Genomic DNA, 17922 nt, shown 5'->3' with positions numbered 1-17922 from the left:
ATGTTTTGGGGCCCTGGGCCACAGCATGGTATGTATCCGCTCCTGGTTGTAAAGTACCTGGCTAAGTGTGCATGCGGTGACATCGCCATCTTGTGGTGAGCGCCCTGGCGTGTAAAAGCTGTACTACTTCGGCAAGCCGGGGGATGTGTGCTTTCAGCTCTGGAGATAGCGGTATCAGTTACGGGAGCCCCAGGGTTCTGGGTTCTGGTCCTGCAGCTGAGAAAGCGGTGTCTATGTGCACACAGGTTTGGGGTCGCTCGCGTGTGCTGCTTTCAGGGCTGCTGCAGGCCTGAGCTGAGGCGATGGACAAACGCAGGTTGAGTGAGCCTCATAACTGGGAGCAAGTCATGACACTGAGGCTGATGGGGCAGGGGCAGAGAAGGGAGGGGCTGGGGCTGAGACCCAGATGCAGGGGCCTGCTGCAAACCAGGCTCTGCTGTCTCGCTCGTCTCTGCCACCTCGTTACCCACATGCTGAGCACGGGGGTGGGGTGGCTGGTGGCAGGGGAGGTGGAGTCTCTATGGCCCTGCCCTCAGAGGCAGGGGGGGAGGGGGGGTTGCTCTCCAGAACCAGTTTCCTCTTGGCCAACATAGGACTGGGGGGGCAGGGGGTGTTAGGAAGGATTGGATTCCCTGGCTCCGTCTGGCATTAGGGGAGGGGATGTGGTCAGGACACCTGGGATCTATTCCTGGCCCGGTCTCCCAGCATGTGCCATGGCTGAGGATTCGCACCGGGCCCGCGGCTTGGCTGCCTACGGCCCGTCAGCACATGAAGGATACTCTCCTTTTCCTGCGTTTTGGCCTTAGCCCTGATGACGTCTCACCCACCCCAAAGGGGACGAATCGCCCTTATCCCTCCACAAGCACCAAACTGCCTTTAAAGGGCAATTTTGCTTCTGAAAAGCGCCTGTTCCGCTGGCACACTGCACGCCCGGGGGACGGGTCGGACGCTTGGGGAGCTGCCATCAGACACAGCCAGGGGCTGGCGGACGAAGCCTTTCCTATAATAAATTAGGCTGATTGCAGCAGAGTAAATCCTGTCTCCTTGACATTGGCCAGGGCCCAGCCACAGCCCCCTCCTGATCTGCCCCAGACACAGGGGCCCGGCTCATCTAGCCCACGCCGCCACTGAGCCTTTGCTGCAGCTACATTTGTCTCTCTTAATATTTAAATTCTTAATTCAGCGTTTCCAGTTCATTGCCCAGGGCTCAGACTCCATTCTCGCCTGGTTAAAGGAGCCATTTCCTCCTGCAGAGCAGCCACACGACGAGCCGTGACGCATGGGGGGAATCAGAGAACATCCAGAGTGCAGCCCCTGCTCTAGCATCCATCAGCTGGGGGCTGGCCCCAGCCAGAAAGGACCTTGCTGTCCCGCTAAGGACACTGGAGAACCTCACGCGTGGAGGGTGAAGAAGAGAACAGCATTTTGTCCTTCCAACAGAGGAGATTTGGGGAGGGGGGGGCTAGGACACCATTTCCAAGCCCCCACCTCAAACTTCCCTCTCTCCCTGTTATTCCAACACCCAACAAGCTCCAACACCCGGATCTATCCCAATTTGGTACCCAGCCCCCATCTTAGAACATAAGAATGGCCAGACTGGGTCAGACCAATGGTCCATCTAGCCCAGTGTCCTGTCTTCCCACAGTGGCCGTGGCAGATGCTTCAGATGGAATGAACAGAACAGGGCAATTATTGAGTGATCCATCCCATCATCCACTCCCAGCATCTGGTAGTCAGAGACTAGGGACACCCAGAGCATGGGGTTGTATCCCTGACCATCCTGACTAATAGCCATTGATGGACCTCTCCTCCAGGAACTTATCTATAGTTTTGTCCTTCACAACATCCCCTGGCAAGGAGTTCCACAGGTTGACTGTACGTTGTGTGAAGAAATACTTCCTTTGGTTTGTTTTAAACCTGCTGCCTATTCATTTCATTGGGTGACCCCTGGTTCTTGTGTTATGTGAAGGAGTAAATAAGGCCGAGAAAGCTACTAGTGGGGAGGCTGTTCTCAATTTGATTTTGACAAATAGGGCGGAACTGGTTGAGATTTTGAAAGTTGAAGTGGAAGGCAGCTTGGGTGAAAGTGATCATGAAATGGTCGAGTTTGTGATTCTAATGACTGGTAGGAGGGAGAACAGCACAATAAAGACAATGGATTTCAAGGCAGACGTTAGCAAACTCAGGGAGTTGGAAGGTAAAATCCCATGGGAAGCAAGTCTAAGGGGAAAAACAATCGAAGACATTCTACAAATACATTAGAAACAAGGAGACGACCAAGGACAGAGTGGGCCCATTACTGAATGAGTGCGGGGGAGAGATAATAACAGAAAATGTGGAAATGGCAGAGGTGCTTAATGACTTCGTTTTGGTTTTCACCAAGAAGGTTGGTGGCGACTAGACGTCTAACATAGTGAATGCCAGTGAAAATGAGGTAGGATCAGAGTCTAAAATAGGGAAAGAACAAGTCAAAAATGACTTAGACAAGTTAGATGTCTTCAAATCACCAGGGCCTGATGAAATACATCCTAGAATACTCAAGGAGCTGACTGAGATATCTGAGCCACTAGCGATTATCTTTGAGAAGTCATGGAAGATGGGAGAGATTCCAGAGGACTGGAAAACTTTGCCAGGGTAACAAGCCTTGTGGATGGGGGCAAGGGGTAGACGTGGTATATCTTGACGTTAGTGAGGCTTTTGATAGTGTCTCGTGTGACCTTCTCATAAACAAACTAGGGAAATGCTACCTCGGTGGAGCTACTATAAGGTGGGTGCTTAACTGGTTGGAAAACTGTTCCCAGAGAGTCGTTATCAGTGGTTCATAGTCAGGCTGGAAGGACATAACGAGTGGGGTCCCGCAGGGATCAGTTCTGGGTCTGGTTCTGTTCAATATCTTCATCAATGATTTAGATAATGGCACAGAGAGCACACTTATAAAGTTTGCGGATGATACCAAGCTGGGAGGGGTTGCAAGTGCTTTGGAGGATAGGGTTAAAATTCAAAATGATCTTGACAAACTGGAGAAATGTCACGTATGGTCTAGATAATGTCTGGTCCTGCCTTGAGTGCAGGGGACTGGACTAGCTGACCTCTCAAGGTCCCTTCCAGTTCTCTGATTCTATAACACTTCGTTAGTCACTTTCTCCACACCAGTCATGATTTTATAGGCCTCTATCATATCCTCCCCTTAGTTGTCTTTTTTCCAAGCTGAAAAGTCCCAGTTTTATTAATCTCTCCTCGTAGGGAACTGTTTCATACCCCTAATCATTTCTGTTGCCTTTCTCTATACATTTTCCAATTCTAATCTATCTTTTTTGAGATGGGGCGATCTGAACTGCACTCAGTATTCAGGGTGCACCAGGGATTTCTCTAGTGGCATCATGATATTTTCTGTCTCATTATCGATCCCTTTGCTAATGGTTCCTAACATTCTTTTAGCTTTTTTGACATCCGCTGCACACGGAGTGGATGAACTATCCACTCAATGACTGAAGAACTATCCCCAACTCCAAGATCTCTTTCTTGAGTGATAACAGCTAATGTAGATTATCATCAATTTGTATGTGTAGTTGGGATTACACTTTCAAATGTGCACGACGTTGCATTTATCAGCACTGAATTTCATCTGCCATGTAGTTGTCCAGTCATCCAGTTTTGTGAGATCCTTTTGTAACTCTTTGCAGTCAGCTTTGGACTTTATCTTGAGTAGTTTTGTGTCATCTGCAAATTTTACCACCTCACTGTTTACCCCTTTTTCCAGATCATTTATGAATATGTTGAATAGGCCTGGGCCCAGTACAGACCCCTGGGGGACACCACTATTTACCTCTCTCTGTTCCAAAAACTGACCATTTATTCCTACCCTTTGTGTCCTATCTTTGAACCAGTTACCAATCCATGAGAGAACCTTCCCTCTTATCCCATAACAGCTTACTTTGCTTAAGAGCCTTTGGTGAGGGACCTTGTCAAAGGCCTTCTGAAAGTCCAAGTACACAATATCCACTGGATCACTCTTGTCCACATGCTTGTTGACCTTCTCAAAGAATTCTAATAGACTCGTGAGGCATGATTTCCCAAAAGTTATGTTGACTCTTCATTTCTGTGTCAGATAATTCTGTTCTTTACTATAGTTTCAACCATTTTTCCTGGCACTGAAGTTAGGTTTAATGGCCTGTAATTGCCAGGATCGCCTCTGGAGCCTTTTTTAAAAATTGGTGTCATTTTAAGCAACAAAGAATGCTGTGGCACCTTATAGACTAACAGACGTTTTGCAGCATGAGCTTTCGTGGGTGAATGCATCCGAAGAAGTGGGTATTCACCCACGAAAGCTCATGCTGCAAAACGTCTGTTAGTCTATAAGGTGCCACAGGATTCTTTGTTGCTTTTACAGATCTAGACTAACACGGCTACCCCTCTGATACTTGGTGCCATTTTAGTTATCCTCTTGTCATCATTGATTTACCCCAGCATCTGGCTTCCCACAACTCCAATTCAGTATTGCCAAGCCCACGTGTTCAAAAATCATGAGGCAGGCGGGAAAATTGTGAGATTTTAAAGAAAAATAAATTTGCAGGTTTTTTTTTATTTGGCTTTGGGTGTTAGATAATTCAGGGGCCACATTTGCAAGCTTTTCTCTGGAACGGGGCAGGCTAAATTTTTATTATTATTTTTAAACGAGAGCTGAGCTGCTCAGGGTAATAACATGATTCCAGTATTCGGGGTCTTTAAGAAAACCTGCAAAATCACAAGATTTGCACTAAAAATCACAGGAGTTGGCCACACCGATTTCCATTATATCCTTCAGCTCCATGGGCCCTACATGTCCTCCGCCTCTGCAGTCCCCACAGGTGTTGCAGATCCTGCCGGGGTAATATTGTACCTGACACCGAGTGTGTGTGTGTTTGTTCTGCTGGTCTCAACAATCATAACTGCCTGCTGCTCGAGGAGGATGCCCCAAGCCAGCAAGGATCCTGCGTTTCAGACGCACACTGACACCTCCCAGCTGCCGGCTGGCTGCAGGGCGGCTGTTCAGCAGGGGTGCCCTGGACTGACGGGAAGCAGGTGAACTGCTGGGGAAGGAAGAGGGAAAAGGCAGGAATTTCCACCCGCTGCCCTCTCTGAGCAATGACTAAAGGCAGAAATGGGGCAAAGAGCATTTTTATTCTGGTCTCTTTTCAGCTGTTTCATTCTCCCCTTATTTGGGCTGGCTCAAGAGGGGAGCCCAGCACAGGGAATCCTGAGTAACGCCCCAGCGGGCAGCTGGACATCGACAGAGACGCGGCAGAACACAAACGGTTACAATTGCCTCTAACAGCCCCCTTCTTTCCAGGGAGCTCAGCCCGCCAGGAGCACCTGGGGTCACAATCACACACATACAGGGGCAGGAAGATGGATGAGAGCCACGCGGCATATGCAGCTGTGCAAAGTGCCAGGTGTGCCTGACACAGAGTGTAAACTCCATGGGGCAGGGACATTATGTGACAGCTGGGGGGTGGAGCTCCTCCCCTCCCCACACCCCTGGGGCGCGCGGGGAATTGACACACGAGAGAAGCAGTCACACAGAGCAACGAACTGAACAATAAAGCCATGCAGGAGGCCTCCCGTCTTAAGCATCCTTCTAGCCCCCGAGATTGCTCCAGCCCCGGGGTTCTCCCATTTGTCTTTCACAGCCCCCTCAACATGCTATTAAAACTCAACGGCCCCCCGCTGCCACAGCAACTGGGTTTCTGCCTCTGAAAGCCGGGGCCGGCGTTAGGGGGTAGCAAGCAGGGCAAGCGCCCGGTGCCCCCACACCACAGGGTGTCCCATGCAGCTAAGTTGCTCAGGCTTCAGCTTCAGCCCTGGGTGGCAGGACTCAGGGCCCCAGCGAGTCTAACGCCGGCCCTGCCTGGCAACCCCTCTGAAACCTGCTTGCGGCCCCCGGGCCCGTTGAGAACCACTGCTCTAGCAGCTGCCCTCCTGGCCCGAGGGCGATGTGCATCATAGCCACTGGGCCACCTCTGCTCAGCTTCCCTTCGCACGCCCCTCCCCGCCGCGTCTGGCCCCCTGCAAGCAAGTTCTGCCCATCCCTTGAGCATTAATAATCTGGAAGGGGGAGGCCCCAATGGGTGCCAGAGGAGCCAGCCTCTCCCAGAGTTATTTCTTAGTCGAAGGGTAAGTGGCTGCTGCTTACCCAGCCCTGGCAGTTGCAGAATTTGCCCTCCTGGCCCCAGGACAATAAAAATCTTAAACCCGTCCTAGGATCTGCAGTATTAGCTCCGAGCTAGTCCCCTTCCTGAGTGGGATTCATTAGGACAGAGTCTTGCTAAGATTCCTGCCTGTCCCAATTCCCGCCCAGCCCCCTGGCTCTTCCCACCACCCTAACATTAAGTGGGTTAATGAACCAGCCACTCAGCAAACCAGCACCCATTTAACTCTTGTTTTGCCAGCTCACTGCCTGCTAACGAGGTCGGGTGTTAGTCAGAGACCCCCAGAGCCTGCCCGCAAATGCCGACAGCTTTGTGGGTTCCCTAGCACCATGGATGTGCAGAACGCTTTGCCCATGCGTCGTCGGAACAGGTCCCTGCCCCGTGGAGCTTACAATCTCCTGGCCCAATTCTGCTCTCAGTGACTTCATTGTAACCCAGGGCAGAATTGGGCCGCAGGCCCTGCCAGTCATGACGTTACACAGGTTTGAATCCAGCTCCTGTGCCTCGTGCCTGGGCTAGTTTTCCGAGAAGTGGCTGGACTCCGAAAGGACCTTCCCGTCCTTGGTCTCGACGGTCTTGATCAGGATCGGCCTCTTGGGCGAGGAGGCTGGCTCGGGCCCGGGTGGCAGGGCAGCCCTGCCCGGGGAGGGGAGGGCCGCTCGGGAAGGCAGGAGTCCAGCTGCGTAAGCAAGTCAGGAAGGGTTGGGGGTGGGTTTAGAAATCTAACCGAGAAATCAGAGAGGATTCGGTTTTACAAAGAGGCTCTTGATTGGTTCCCAAAGCGATTAGGCAAATGAGAGGTGGGCAAGCTGGGATTGGCGGCCAATCAGAGGCAAGGATTTACACATGCAAATCAACGGGCAGAGCACGTTCCTGCCCTTGCTCGGACTGACAGCGGCTAATTTGCATTAGGTCTGTGATTTACATATGTTTACATACAGCAATACCCCGGTGCGCTTGACGGGCTTGGAACACCAGCTCAGGGGCAGACCCAGAGCCTGGGCAATGGAAGGAGCCTCCCTGGATCGGGCTGTTGGTGTGTCATCGCCTCTGTCGAGCGGTTGGTCTCGGGGCCAGCCCTCTCCTGAGGCTCAGCTAGGGAGATCAGGCACCTCAGCACCTAGGACGAATTCCGCCCGCCCGCCCGCCAGCTCCTAACTCGACTGGCGCTTTCCAGCCCCATCCTCAGCTGGGGGGCACTTGGGCGCTGGCCTCTTCAAAGCCATCAGGCCCTGCCCGCACGGATCTAACCTGCAGCGACCTGAGGGCCCCACTCGTCACTTTTGGAGACGTCCGCCCTGCGGCCGAGCTGGGACCCCTGCGATCCCACTGGGGGTCACAGCCACATCCCCCCATTGCACAAGACACTGGGCCCAGTTCACCCGCGGTCCCTGGAGCTCCATCACTGGCTCCCCCAGTTCTGAGATGGTGCCAGTACAGATGCTCCTGATTGCTGAGCCCGGGCCTTGGGGCACCATTCCATGGCCCGGGGACCCCACTGCCCTGTGGGTAGGGCACAGGTGGGCAGCTGGGAGGTGGAGAGCCCCAGGCCATGCACCAGAAGTGGGGCTGACTGCTCCGGCCGGTGGGGAAGCCCCAGCATGCTGCCTCGGGCTGCAGAGGCAGTGTGGCACCCACAGGACTGGGCTGCCCTCGCCCCCTAGGCACCAAGGCCAGACGCACCGAGTGCCGGGGGAAGAGACTCACCCCATTTGTCCATGGCGCTGCTATGCAGGTTTGGGCCTTGGCCGATCATCCTGGGAGAGAGAAATCAGACTCAGGAGCGCCGTCAAGAGGAGCATGTTACGGGGGCGGCAGGAGGGGCGGGGCGGGTTCTTGCCTATTGGAGACCTGGCAGAGACCTGCCCCTGCCTTTGCCGGTCCCTTGCCGCGCAGAGGGGCGAGAAGCACCCGTAGGCACCTGGGTGGCTCGCTCGTGGGACTAGCGATGGGGGCAGGGAGGCCAGTGACTTTCCCAGGGTCCCACCCAGTGGGGAGCTCATCCCATTAGGTCACGCTGCCTCTAGCTTAGTAAGCCAAGAGCTAAGGAGGAACACGCCCTCCCCACCCCGGCACAGAGCCCCCCCCTTGCTGCAGCCTGTCCAGGCAGCCTCCCGCTGGCCTCTTCCAGCGGAGGAGTTTGCCAGCGTCCCAGGTGGCTTCTACCAACGCACCCTCTGATTCCAGCCCTGGGTCTGCCCCCCCCCATACCTGTGCGGGTGCCCCTCAATCCCGACCCGCAGCCCCCCGTGCTATACTAGCCCTGGGCCAGCCATGCCCGGGTGTGGGCCAACAGGGGTTTGCCAGGCTCCCCGGGTGCCCCTGGGGAGCGCTCACCGGTTCTCCTCGCCCTCCAGCAGCTTGCGGTAGGTGGCGATCTCCATGTCCAGGGCCAGCTTGATGTTCATCAGCTCCTGGTACTCGCGCACCTTCCGCGCCATGTCCTGCTTGGCCCCCTTCAGCGCCTCCTCCAGCTCCTGCACCGTGTCCCTGGCGCGGCGCACGGCCTGCTCGCCCTGCTCCTCCGCCAGCGCGATGGCGCTCTCCAGGCTGGCTCGCTAGCGCCGGGGCAGAAACAAGGTCACCTCGGGAGGGGGACGGGGGGGTCTGGGCTGCCCGTCGAAGGGAAGGGGTGATTGCACCGGCCACTGCTCCCCCAGAATCCTTTGCACCTGGCCCCACAGCCCTCCCCAGAAGCAGCCTTGGGAACCAAGGCAGGGGGTTACCAGGACTTTCCCCCAGTGGTGGTGGGGGGGGGGGAGGAAGAGAACCCGGCTCCCCCCGGCAGTCTCTGGCCTCAGCAGAGAAGCTGGCTGGCCTGGGCCGAGTTGCAGGAGGGGGTCCCTGGGAAGGGAGCATGTCCCTGCCCCACACCGACCCCCCCTGTCCGGGGCTCACCTGGTTCTTCAGGGCCTCGATGTCAGCATTGAGCCTCTGGGCGTAGCGGTTCAGCTCCATGATCTCGCTCCTGATGCTTTTCATCTCGTCATTGTGCTTCCGGGCCTGGGTCGCCATGTCGTCGAACTGGGGGGCGAGGGGAGAGGGAGGGGTTGCCAAGGCCTCGCCTCAGTCGTCTCGGTCCCAGAGCCCCTCACCTGCCCTAGAGAGCTGCCGGCAGGGAGCCCGAGGGCAGAGCTGGGACAGACCCGTTCGATCCCATCCACCAGGCCCAGCCCAGGGCTGTTCCCTATCGGCCGTTCTCCAGGGCTCCCGCCCCTTCCCCTGGGAGCTCGTCCATCCCATGGGGCTGGGACCAGCCAGAGTCCTGCTCCACCAGGGAGGTGATGGCAGTAGCCCAACCCCTGGTCGGGGGACGTGAACCCACAACCTGCAGCTCCTGCTGGAAGCTCTTGCTGCCTGAAGGACACACGAGCCTTCACCCACTCGTTGGGGGCTTGCTGGGGGCCACTGGCTGGACCAGTCCTGGCTGACGAGTTGTCACTTGGGTCCCATCTCTCTCCATGTGGCTGCTGCTTCCCACGCCCAGCTGGGCTTGCACACCCAGGGCAGCGGCGGATTAGTCACTGAGCCAACAGGGCCCCTGCTCAGGGGCCCCAGCCAATTGGGGGGGCCCTGAAAAAATGGGCACCCCCACACCCCAACCCGCCCAGTGCTCCTGTGGAGGAACCCCCATGCCCTAACCCCACTCCCCAGCAGGAGCACAGGAGGGGAGGGCCCCCCCAATTCCTCTGGTCCAGGGCCCCACAAACCTGTAATCTGTCTCTGACCCCAGGGATAGGGGGGGTTCACTGGTCCCTGGGGGGGAGGGGGTGTCTCAGTGCTCATTCGTCCACATACACTTTGGAAGCCATGTCTAGAGAATACCACGGACCTGTCTGCAAGCCCGGAGGAGTGTGCACAGAGTTTGCTTGTGCACTCACGGGGTCCATGTTCACTATCGCCATCAGCAAGCTCACCGTGCGTGTGGACTCGTGCAAGTCTCACTGGGGGGGAGGAGGTGGGGAGGGACTGGCTGGATCAGCTGCGGGGCGGCAAGCTCCGGGACATGCAGGCGGGCCTCCGAATGCGCCGGCCGGCACGGGGATGCGCCTATGAGCGCACGGGTGTGCGAGAACGAGGAAGCGTGATCACGCACGGGGCATGCGCGGCGGGGGAGGAGCACCGCTCACCTTGTGCTTGTACCACTGTTCGGCCTCCTCCCGGCTCTTGGCTGCCATGGCCTGGTACTGAGCCTTCACCTCGTCTATGATCTGCTTCATCTCCAGCTCCCGGCTGTTATCCATCTCCACCGTCACCTGCGTGTTCTGGATCTGGGACTGCAGCTCCCGGATCTCCTGGGTGGGGGAGGGGGAGAAATCCGGGGGAGGGGGGATTGAGACAGAGCAGAATCCAGATTCCTCTTTCGCTGAATTCTGCTGGACTCCCTCAGCCAGCAGCACCCCAATGCTGCCCAGGAGGGACCCCTTGCAAACAGCGCCTCTGGGGCCCCCCATCCGTCTCTGCTACAGACGCAGCAGAGGCCCATGTGCCGGCGCCCACCTCGTCATACAGCTGCTTGAGGTAGTCGATTTCGTCCGTGATACTCTCCAGCTTCGATTCGATATCCACCTTCTGCAGATACAGGTCGTCGAGATCCTGCAGGCACAGGGGAGACGCCGTCAGGGCACCCTGGGGTCAGACCCCAGCAGCGTGGGGCTCGGGCAGCCAGCCACTGCAGCCATTCTGCTTTGTGGAGCAAGGAGGTGAGGGGGGTGTTGGCCAGGACACCTGGGTTCTCCCCTCCCAAATGGCCTGTGGGTCTTCAGCCCAAATCCCTTCCATCCATCTCTGGTGCCTCTTCCCAGGGGAAGATGAAGGTCTCCTCCAGCCACGCAGCACCCTCGCTTTGGCGTGTGCCCATGTCTGGGAGGGGAGCTGGACCCCAGGGTGCAGGGCGTGACCTGCTGGGCTGTACGGGTAAAGCAGGGACTAGCTGGGCAGAGATGTCCCCGGGAGGAGGGGTGGAGGTTTCTCACCTTCTTCGTCAGGACAAATTCGTTCTCCAGCTGGTTCCGCCGGTTGATCTCGTCCTCGTACCTGGGGAGAGAGGGGACGTGCAGGGAGCTGGGCAGTGCAGCAGAATCCATGGGGACTTAACGTAATGAGCCGGGACCCCGTCCCACAGGAGTGTGGGGACGGATGCTCGGACTCCAAGCCAGAGAGCAGCAAAGCTCAGCTGAGGAGGAACGGGCTCTGGGTTCGAATCCTGGGCGTGTCTCACGTCCCCTGGCTGTGGAGCTCAGAGATTGGGGGGTGGGGGGCAGGTGAGGCACTGGGAGAAGAGCCATGAGTCAGCTCCCTATCGCCCCCTACTGGAGATGGCTCAGCAGCCACGCTGGCCAGCGTGGAGAGCCCCAGCCAGTCTGCACAGCAGCCTCGGGGAGGTGGAGATGTGGAGTGTCTCAAGAGGTGGGGGACCTAGGAGGAGAAATTGCTGCGATCCTCCACAATTTATCTGGGGCTGAGGGGGTGGGGGGTGTCTCTGCCCTGCAGCGGGGAGGCTCTTTCCTGACCAGCACCAGTGTCCTGGGTGATGGGTCCAATGGATCTCATTGACGGGGCCTTTCGTTGCCTCGGTTCCCACCCCACCCTTCATGGTTTCCTCCCTCCTGGAGTTCACTCTGCTTCGCTGCCGTATGGAGACACCTGCCCCGGACCCGTGTACCTGCCCTTCAGCTCCTCCAGCAACGCCTGCATGTGCTCCAGCTCCACCCCCAGCTTGCCTTTGTCCTGGCTCAGCGTCTCGACCTGCTGCTTCAGGTTCTGGCTGGAGCGCGCCATGATCTGCCCCAGGTTGGACTTGTACTGGTCCTTGTCCTTCAGCAGCTTCAGCTGCATCTCCAGCACTTTGTTCTGCTGCTCGAGGTGACGCACCTGGAGGTGAGAACAAGCGGTGCTGGGCGCTGCGCTTCGCTCCGCCCGTCAGGGTCGCCCCGGCAGGTAGCTGCAGTGAGACCATCCCCCTCTGGGGGCTCGGGGCAGGTCCCTCAGAAATGCCTAGCGAGGATCAGTGCACCCAGGGGGATGCACCGGGGGGGGGATGGCTGCAGAGGGTGAAGCAGCAGGTGTAAAATCCCCACGCTCCCTGGAACCCAAGAGGTGTGAATCCCGGCCCAGGTTGGTTCTGCCCTCTGTGCCCAGGCAGATCCACAAGCGCCAGTGCTTCCCCTCCCCCTCCTGGATTCCAAGGCCAGCAGGGACCATTGTGATCATCTGGTCTGACCCAGGCCAGAGAACGGCCACAAAATCATTCCGGCGACAGAACATTTGGAAAACCAGCACTAGTGAGCTGTGTGGCATGACCGCAGGCTGGCTGCGTGCCCAGCGCTGGCAGGCGTTCAGTCTAGAACCACAGGACAGTTGGCACGTAGCAGGGCTGGCTGAAGGTTTGCAACCAAATAAAATTCTCCCATCGGAAAATGAGGTTTGATTTTTGATGAGCTTTTCCTGCTGGGAAATGCGGCTTTTGACAAGGTTTTTTATTTTTGGATCAAGCGAAGGGATTGAAGCCAGCACATGTTTCCAAGGGAGCCCGCTCCCTTTCCATGCTTCCAGACGTGTCGGGTGTGGACCAAAACACAGCGACGGTTTCGGTTTCCACACTGACCATCTCAAACTGTGCCACATTTTGGGGCTTTGCAACATTTTTCACCCTCTGAATTTTCCTTCCGATTCTGAACAAAAAGTAACATCGAAAAGTCAAAACTTTTGGACAGCTCTATCGACCGGACCCCGGAGACCCCAGTTCCACCACAAGGGGGCGGTGCAGGGCCTCCTTTTCTGAGCGAGCACGAGGAAGGCTTGCAAGCCGGTGCACACATCCTAGCAGCGGGCGCGAGGGGTGAATGCCAGGGAAGTCATTATTTGGATTGCTGCAGCGTGTAGCAGCCCAGTCGTGGGGCACCGTGCTGAACCAATACAGAACAAACCTGTGAGCCGTCTGTGGATAAGGAGGAGCAACCTAAAAAGGCAACTCTCTCTAGCAACCAGGTGCCTGGCTGTTAATGACAGACAGTCCCAAGGAAGGGAGTGATACAGGAGTCCACAGGAAATCTCCACCTTGCAGCCCTAAGGTTTATCCATCTTCTAGGTCACAGGCAAGAATGACCCTAATCAGCATCTGGGTCCCTCCCGGGCACAGCGCAGCTGGGAGGGCATTTGGCCTGTGAGCCAGTTAGTTGGCTCCAGGGGATCCGTGCCTCACCACAGACATCCCCAGCTCCTCCCACTGGATCCGGCGCTGACAGCGGAATGATGGGAGCATGGCATCCAGAAGCCTTCAGTGTCCAGAAAAGGAACGGCTGCTGGGATGTCATTGCCAGTCCGGCAGACGGAGGCCAGGATGGGAGCGACCGACAAGCCCAAGTGTTGGCCAGAACGGGCCAACCACAGAACCAGAGGGTCAGAAGGGACCGTAAGGGTCATCTAGTCTAACCCTCTGCCAAGATGCAGGATTTGGAGAGGGAAACCATAAAGCCACTGGCAAAACCAAGTGTGTGGATGTGGATGGGGCTCCTTCTACCTTCCCCGCGCTCTGGTAGGAAACAGTTTTGGAGGGTTCCCAGCTCCTGCAGGGATTTGCAGATCTATTTATTCTATGGATAGGAGCTGCCACGCTGCTCCGTTACTACAGCGTCTGGGATGTGGATATTCGTCTGATGAGACCCAGACTGAGCCCCACCAACGGATTTCATATGAGCCACCACACAGCTACCAGATGGGAATGACCTGCAGGCATGGGCTGGATCTGAGGGGTGATTTAAACTCTGTATCCCACCATCAGGGCCCTCCCATCCCTGGGAGGGTGTTTCAGATGATCAGGGCTTGCTCACAGCGAAGCAGCCGTGTTGCTCCTTGCGGAAATTATTTGCATTTAACTTGCGGAATAAGAGAGGAATTAAGCGTCTTTTGTTCGCTGCCACACGAAGGGATCAAGTGGCTGCATTAGCTTCTGCTCCACAGAACTTTTCTGTGGCTTTGTCACAGCCAGCCAGCTGGAACAGTTTGTATCGTGGGGGGGCTGAGAGCATTGAATCAAACTGTAAACCCTGCATATGATGGAAACCACTTCAAGCCAGGGGGTGCAGCAGCACCCCTAGTTCCAGCACCTATGGGCTCACCCCTTTCATGCCCGGCTCAGGCCAGGTGCCCTGCCAGCTTGGTCATTGTTAGAAAGCCCTTTGGAGTGGCTGACATGAACCAGAGTCAGCGAATGTTTTATTATTGATGCTGTGTGGGAACAGGAGTTGCAGAGACCCAAGGCTGAGAAGGTCTCAAAACCACCTGTTTTGCATTCAGTGGCAACTTCCTTGTTATTTTTGAAGCTACACTAAGGCATATGGTAGCTCACAGGAGGTCTTAAAAACCAGGCTTGGTGCCTCTTTCATTTCTTTAATGGGTTAAGAAAGCCTGACCAAACAATTGTTTTATTTGGAGACGATTTTCCCCCTCCCCCTGCTTGTTTTTGATCTTTGGAAGATCGGGAAGGTCAAATCTGCTCTTCCCTGGTTTTGCTGGAGAATCTGTGGGATGGCGTCACTCTTTAACTAAGACTTTCTTTCTCTAACATGTTTGCTAGCCACTGGGGTGAAATAAACATCAATCAGAAAAGCCCCAGAGTTTTCAAATGGTCTGATGGTCAGACTAAAAAAAAGCCCCTCCCAGTGGCTCGGCTTTCACGCGCTGCTTGTGTCACTATTTCACGAGCTGCTGCAGCATGTGGTACCTTAGACAGGAGCTGAATTGCTAAGGTGAAAAACCAGAAGAGATTCTTTTAAAAACCTTTCCATGTGCTTCATCCACCAGGAAGCAGCAATTTAAAAAGAAGCGTCAAATCTGTCAGGGCAGCAGAGACACCAGGTGGCCAGACAAAGTTCATGCTATTATTAAGAAACACAAACTTCCCCCTGGGTGGATTATCTTGGATCAGCTTCATTTCATGAATCCTTAGGAAAACAAAGGCGTCACCTCAGAGGCTGTGGATCCAACCTGTGTGTGTGTGTGCGTGATAAAGAGGAACATAGGAATCCCAGCACCAGCCAGAAATCCAAGTACAACAAACGGAGGGTCTTGGAATTAGTATTTGGACCATGGTGTTTGCGTAGCTGATGCTCAGCTGTGCTAGGGAAAGGTGAAGGTCAAGGTTAAGGGTCAGTAACTCGGAATCTGCCCATTCATGTTTCGTTTTGCTGGCTGGATCAGTCAGTTACGTTCCCGGTTAACACAGCCCTGAATACAGAGCCCCGGGACAGCGAGTGGAATTCTAGATCGGATTCTAGTTTGGCATCACATTTGCTGATTTGCACATACAACAACAACGGTGGCCGCGATCCTGCAGACAGCCCCATGTGGGGGGACAGCTGTGCCCGCGCAGAATCCCATAAGGCCGTGCACAGGTACAGACGTCCGTCTGTGTGGTTCCAACTACAGGATGGGCTGCCATTTGCACCTCTCTAGCTCCAACCGCCTGAGGGTCGCTGGGTATTACTGTGAGCTCTGCGTCACCCCACTCCCCCCTCCCCCCGCCAAGCGGCAGGTAAATCACCTTGACAGCATTCTACAGAGAGGTGGAGCCGATCGCCCAAGGTCACACAGGGCGTCTGGCAAAGGCAGGCGCTCGAATAAAGGAGTTTATCCGTGGGGCACTCGGCTGAACTGGCAGCTCCCAGTTGTGGTTTGAGGCTGTGATTAGGCTCAAAGCTCATGTGGAAAGCCAAGGAGAAGACTCGGGCCGTGCCTATATGGGAAGGTGTTTTCATTTTTAGGTGCAACTCAGGTAAGGGATTCTGCCATTAGAAATATTAGAGAGACCAGGTAGGGGAGGCGAGATCTTTCCTTGGACCAACCTCTGCTGGTGAGCGAGACCCGCTTTCCAGCTACAAGGACACGGAGCTCTTCTGCTGGCCTGGGTTAGCTCGAAAGCTTGTCGCTCACCAACAGACGTTGGTCCAATACAAGATATCACCTCCCCCGCCTCGTCGCGCTAATATCCAGGGACCGGAACGGCTACACCACCGCAGGCGACATCAGAAATGTTTCCCACCAGGGACGCCAGAGCTCCCTTCCCCGCTGTTTTGCGCGGAGCTTTGAGGTGTGGCAGGCAGCTGGCAAACAATGCAGCCAGCTCCTAATTCGCTGTTCATTTTTCAAAGATATTTTTCTAGGACCTGACCCAGAGCCCCCTGGAGTTAACGGGAGCTGTCGGATGGTGCCCATCATTCCTAGAACGACATCGGAACAAGCGCCCGTCCAGTAAATGCAGACAGGTTTAAATGACAGCAATCAGCTCCGGCTAGGGGACGAAGGAGAAGGATTTATGAGGAGTCCAATTACCCTAGAATCTCTTTCCCCCTCCTGATTTCGCCTCCACCAGGTGCTTCGCGTTGAACAATAACTTTTGTCCTTCATAAAACTTCAGCAGAGAAGCAACAGATGAAAAATTGGACACTTGGCTGGAGCCTTGAATTCAGAAGTTAACACTCCGTCTACACGGCATTGCTAGCAGGGATCTATGAGACCTGGGCTCTGTGTTCCCAAGTCTGTGCTTTAGCGTCCACACTGGATTTACAATTGCTGGCTCCGGGTCTCACAACTCCTGTGCTAACTGTTCATACGGCACACCAGGGCTGGGCCCCACCCCAGCTAGGTCCTAGGACCCAGGTCCTGAGTGCTTGCTGAAAGCTGTGTGTGTGGACAGAGTGGGCTCAAACCTGAGTTTACAATGCAGTGGAGACACGACATATCCTAAATGACCGGCTGCGCCCCCCAGTATTTTCAGGTCATGGTTGCTTCACTGGCAATCAGCCAGGAAAGCTCAACTTCTTTGCAGGATGCTGCCACAACCCACAAAGGTACCAGGAGGGGGGCAGCGCATGGCAGGGTGTGCCCGAGGGGCACCGGGTTAGATGCACAGGGCAGTGAGGAGGATACACTTCCACTAGGATTTTTTTAAAATCCGCCCCAGCAGAGCAGAGCCTCCGGCAGCAGTGGAGCCGGAGGAGCCTTTGGGGGCACGGGGGAGCGATGCACGAACACCTCGCCCCTCACCCCTGCCCGCCCGCTCGCTCGCTCACCTTGTCGATGAAGGAGACGAACTGGTCGTTGAGCCCCTTGATCTGGTCCTTCTCGTCGCTGCGGATCTGGTGCAGCGCGGGGTCGATCTCCAGGCTGGGCAGCGAGGAGAGCAGGAAGGAGCCGGACAGGGCGCTGGGGCCGAGGCGGCTCAGGCTGGGGGAGCTGCGGAGCCCCGGCTGGAAGCCCGAGCCGGCCCGGTACGGGGAGCCCCAGCTGGGCTGCGAGCCCTGGGAGCGGCTGCTGAAGCTCATCGGCCTGGAGCGCGGGTAGCTGCTCATCGTCCCGGGAGCCGAGGGGCGCGCGGAGCGAGGCACAGACGGAGTTCGAGCCCCGCAGCCACCAGCACCTAAAAATAGGGGCATATTAGCCTAGCCCCGCCCCCGATCAGCCATAACCCCGCCCCCAACACTTAGCCTAGCCCCGCCCAGCTGGACTCACCTGCGGCCCTCCATCAGGCGGCAGCGGCCCCACCCTCATTAGCATAGCTCCACCCCCTTGCCGGGGGCTCCTGAATATTTACCCCCGCCCCCGCACGGGGGGTGGGGTCTACAGCGGCGCCTTCCATTGGCCGGCCTCTACCTGTGCATGCAAATGAGGCTCCTGAATAATGCAGCGGCCCCGCTAGAAATAGCGGCGGGGGCGCCCCGCGCAGGCAGCGCGC

At 56.1% G+C, this 17922-nt stretch overlaps 1 protein-coding gene across 3 annotated transcripts; it reads right to left on the bottom strand.

The window, feature by feature from the left end:
* Positions 1-4765: 4765 nt before the first annotated feature.
* On the bottom strand, positions 4766-17591 carry LOC120374795 (keratin, type II cytoskeletal 8-like). 3 transcript variants are annotated; one of them, XM_039495063.1, is made up of 10 exons: positions 17261-17590; positions 11854-12062; positions 11165-11225; positions 10689-10784; positions 10319-10483; positions 9087-9212; positions 8526-8746; positions 7896-7945; positions 6860-6910; positions 6765-6822 (listed from the first exon to the last, which is right to left on the bottom strand). In XM_039495063.1, exons 1-9 carry the CDS (start codon positions 17537-17539, stop codon positions 6903-6905), a joined length of 1215 nt encoding a protein of 404 aa, XP_039350997.1. In that variant the 5' UTR covers positions 17540-17590; the 3' UTR covers positions 6765-6822; positions 6860-6902. The 3 variants fall into 3 exon arrangements, with proteins under 3 accessions (XP_039350995.1, XP_039350996.1, XP_039350997.1); XM_039495061.1 differs by having other exon boundaries at positions 4766-6867; positions 17261-17591; XM_039495062.1 differs by having other exon boundaries at positions 6725-6910.
* Between the last annotated feature and the right edge of the window lie 331 nt (positions 17592-17922).

The sequence above is a fragment of the Mauremys reevesii genome, linkage group 11 (genome assembly GCF_016161935.1).
Source record: "Mauremys reevesii isolate NIE-2019 linkage group 11, ASM1616193v1, whole genome shotgun sequence".
In the NCBI taxonomy this organism is placed as follows: domain Eukaryota; kingdom Metazoa; phylum Chordata; order Testudines; family Geoemydidae; genus Mauremys; species Mauremys reevesii.
The sequence above is the reverse complement of the archived record's forward strand: the minus strand, read 5'-3'. Positions and strand labels throughout refer to the sequence as shown.

Bases quoted from the DNA above. Each gene is read 5' to 3' on its own strand.
- LOC120374795 (XM_039495061.1), bottom strand. From the start codon at position 17,539: ATGAGCAGCTACCCGCGCTCCAGGCCGATGAGCTTCAGCAGCCGCTCC. The intron at 11,226-11,853 runs GTACACGGGTCC...CTCTCTCCCCAG, and splicing joins CTGGAGGAGCTGAAGGGCAG to GTACGAGGACGAGATCAACC. The intron at 10,484-10,688 runs GTGGGCGCCGGC...TCCCCCACCCAG, and splicing joins TCAAGCAGCTGTATGACGAG to GAGATCCGGGAGCTGCAGTC.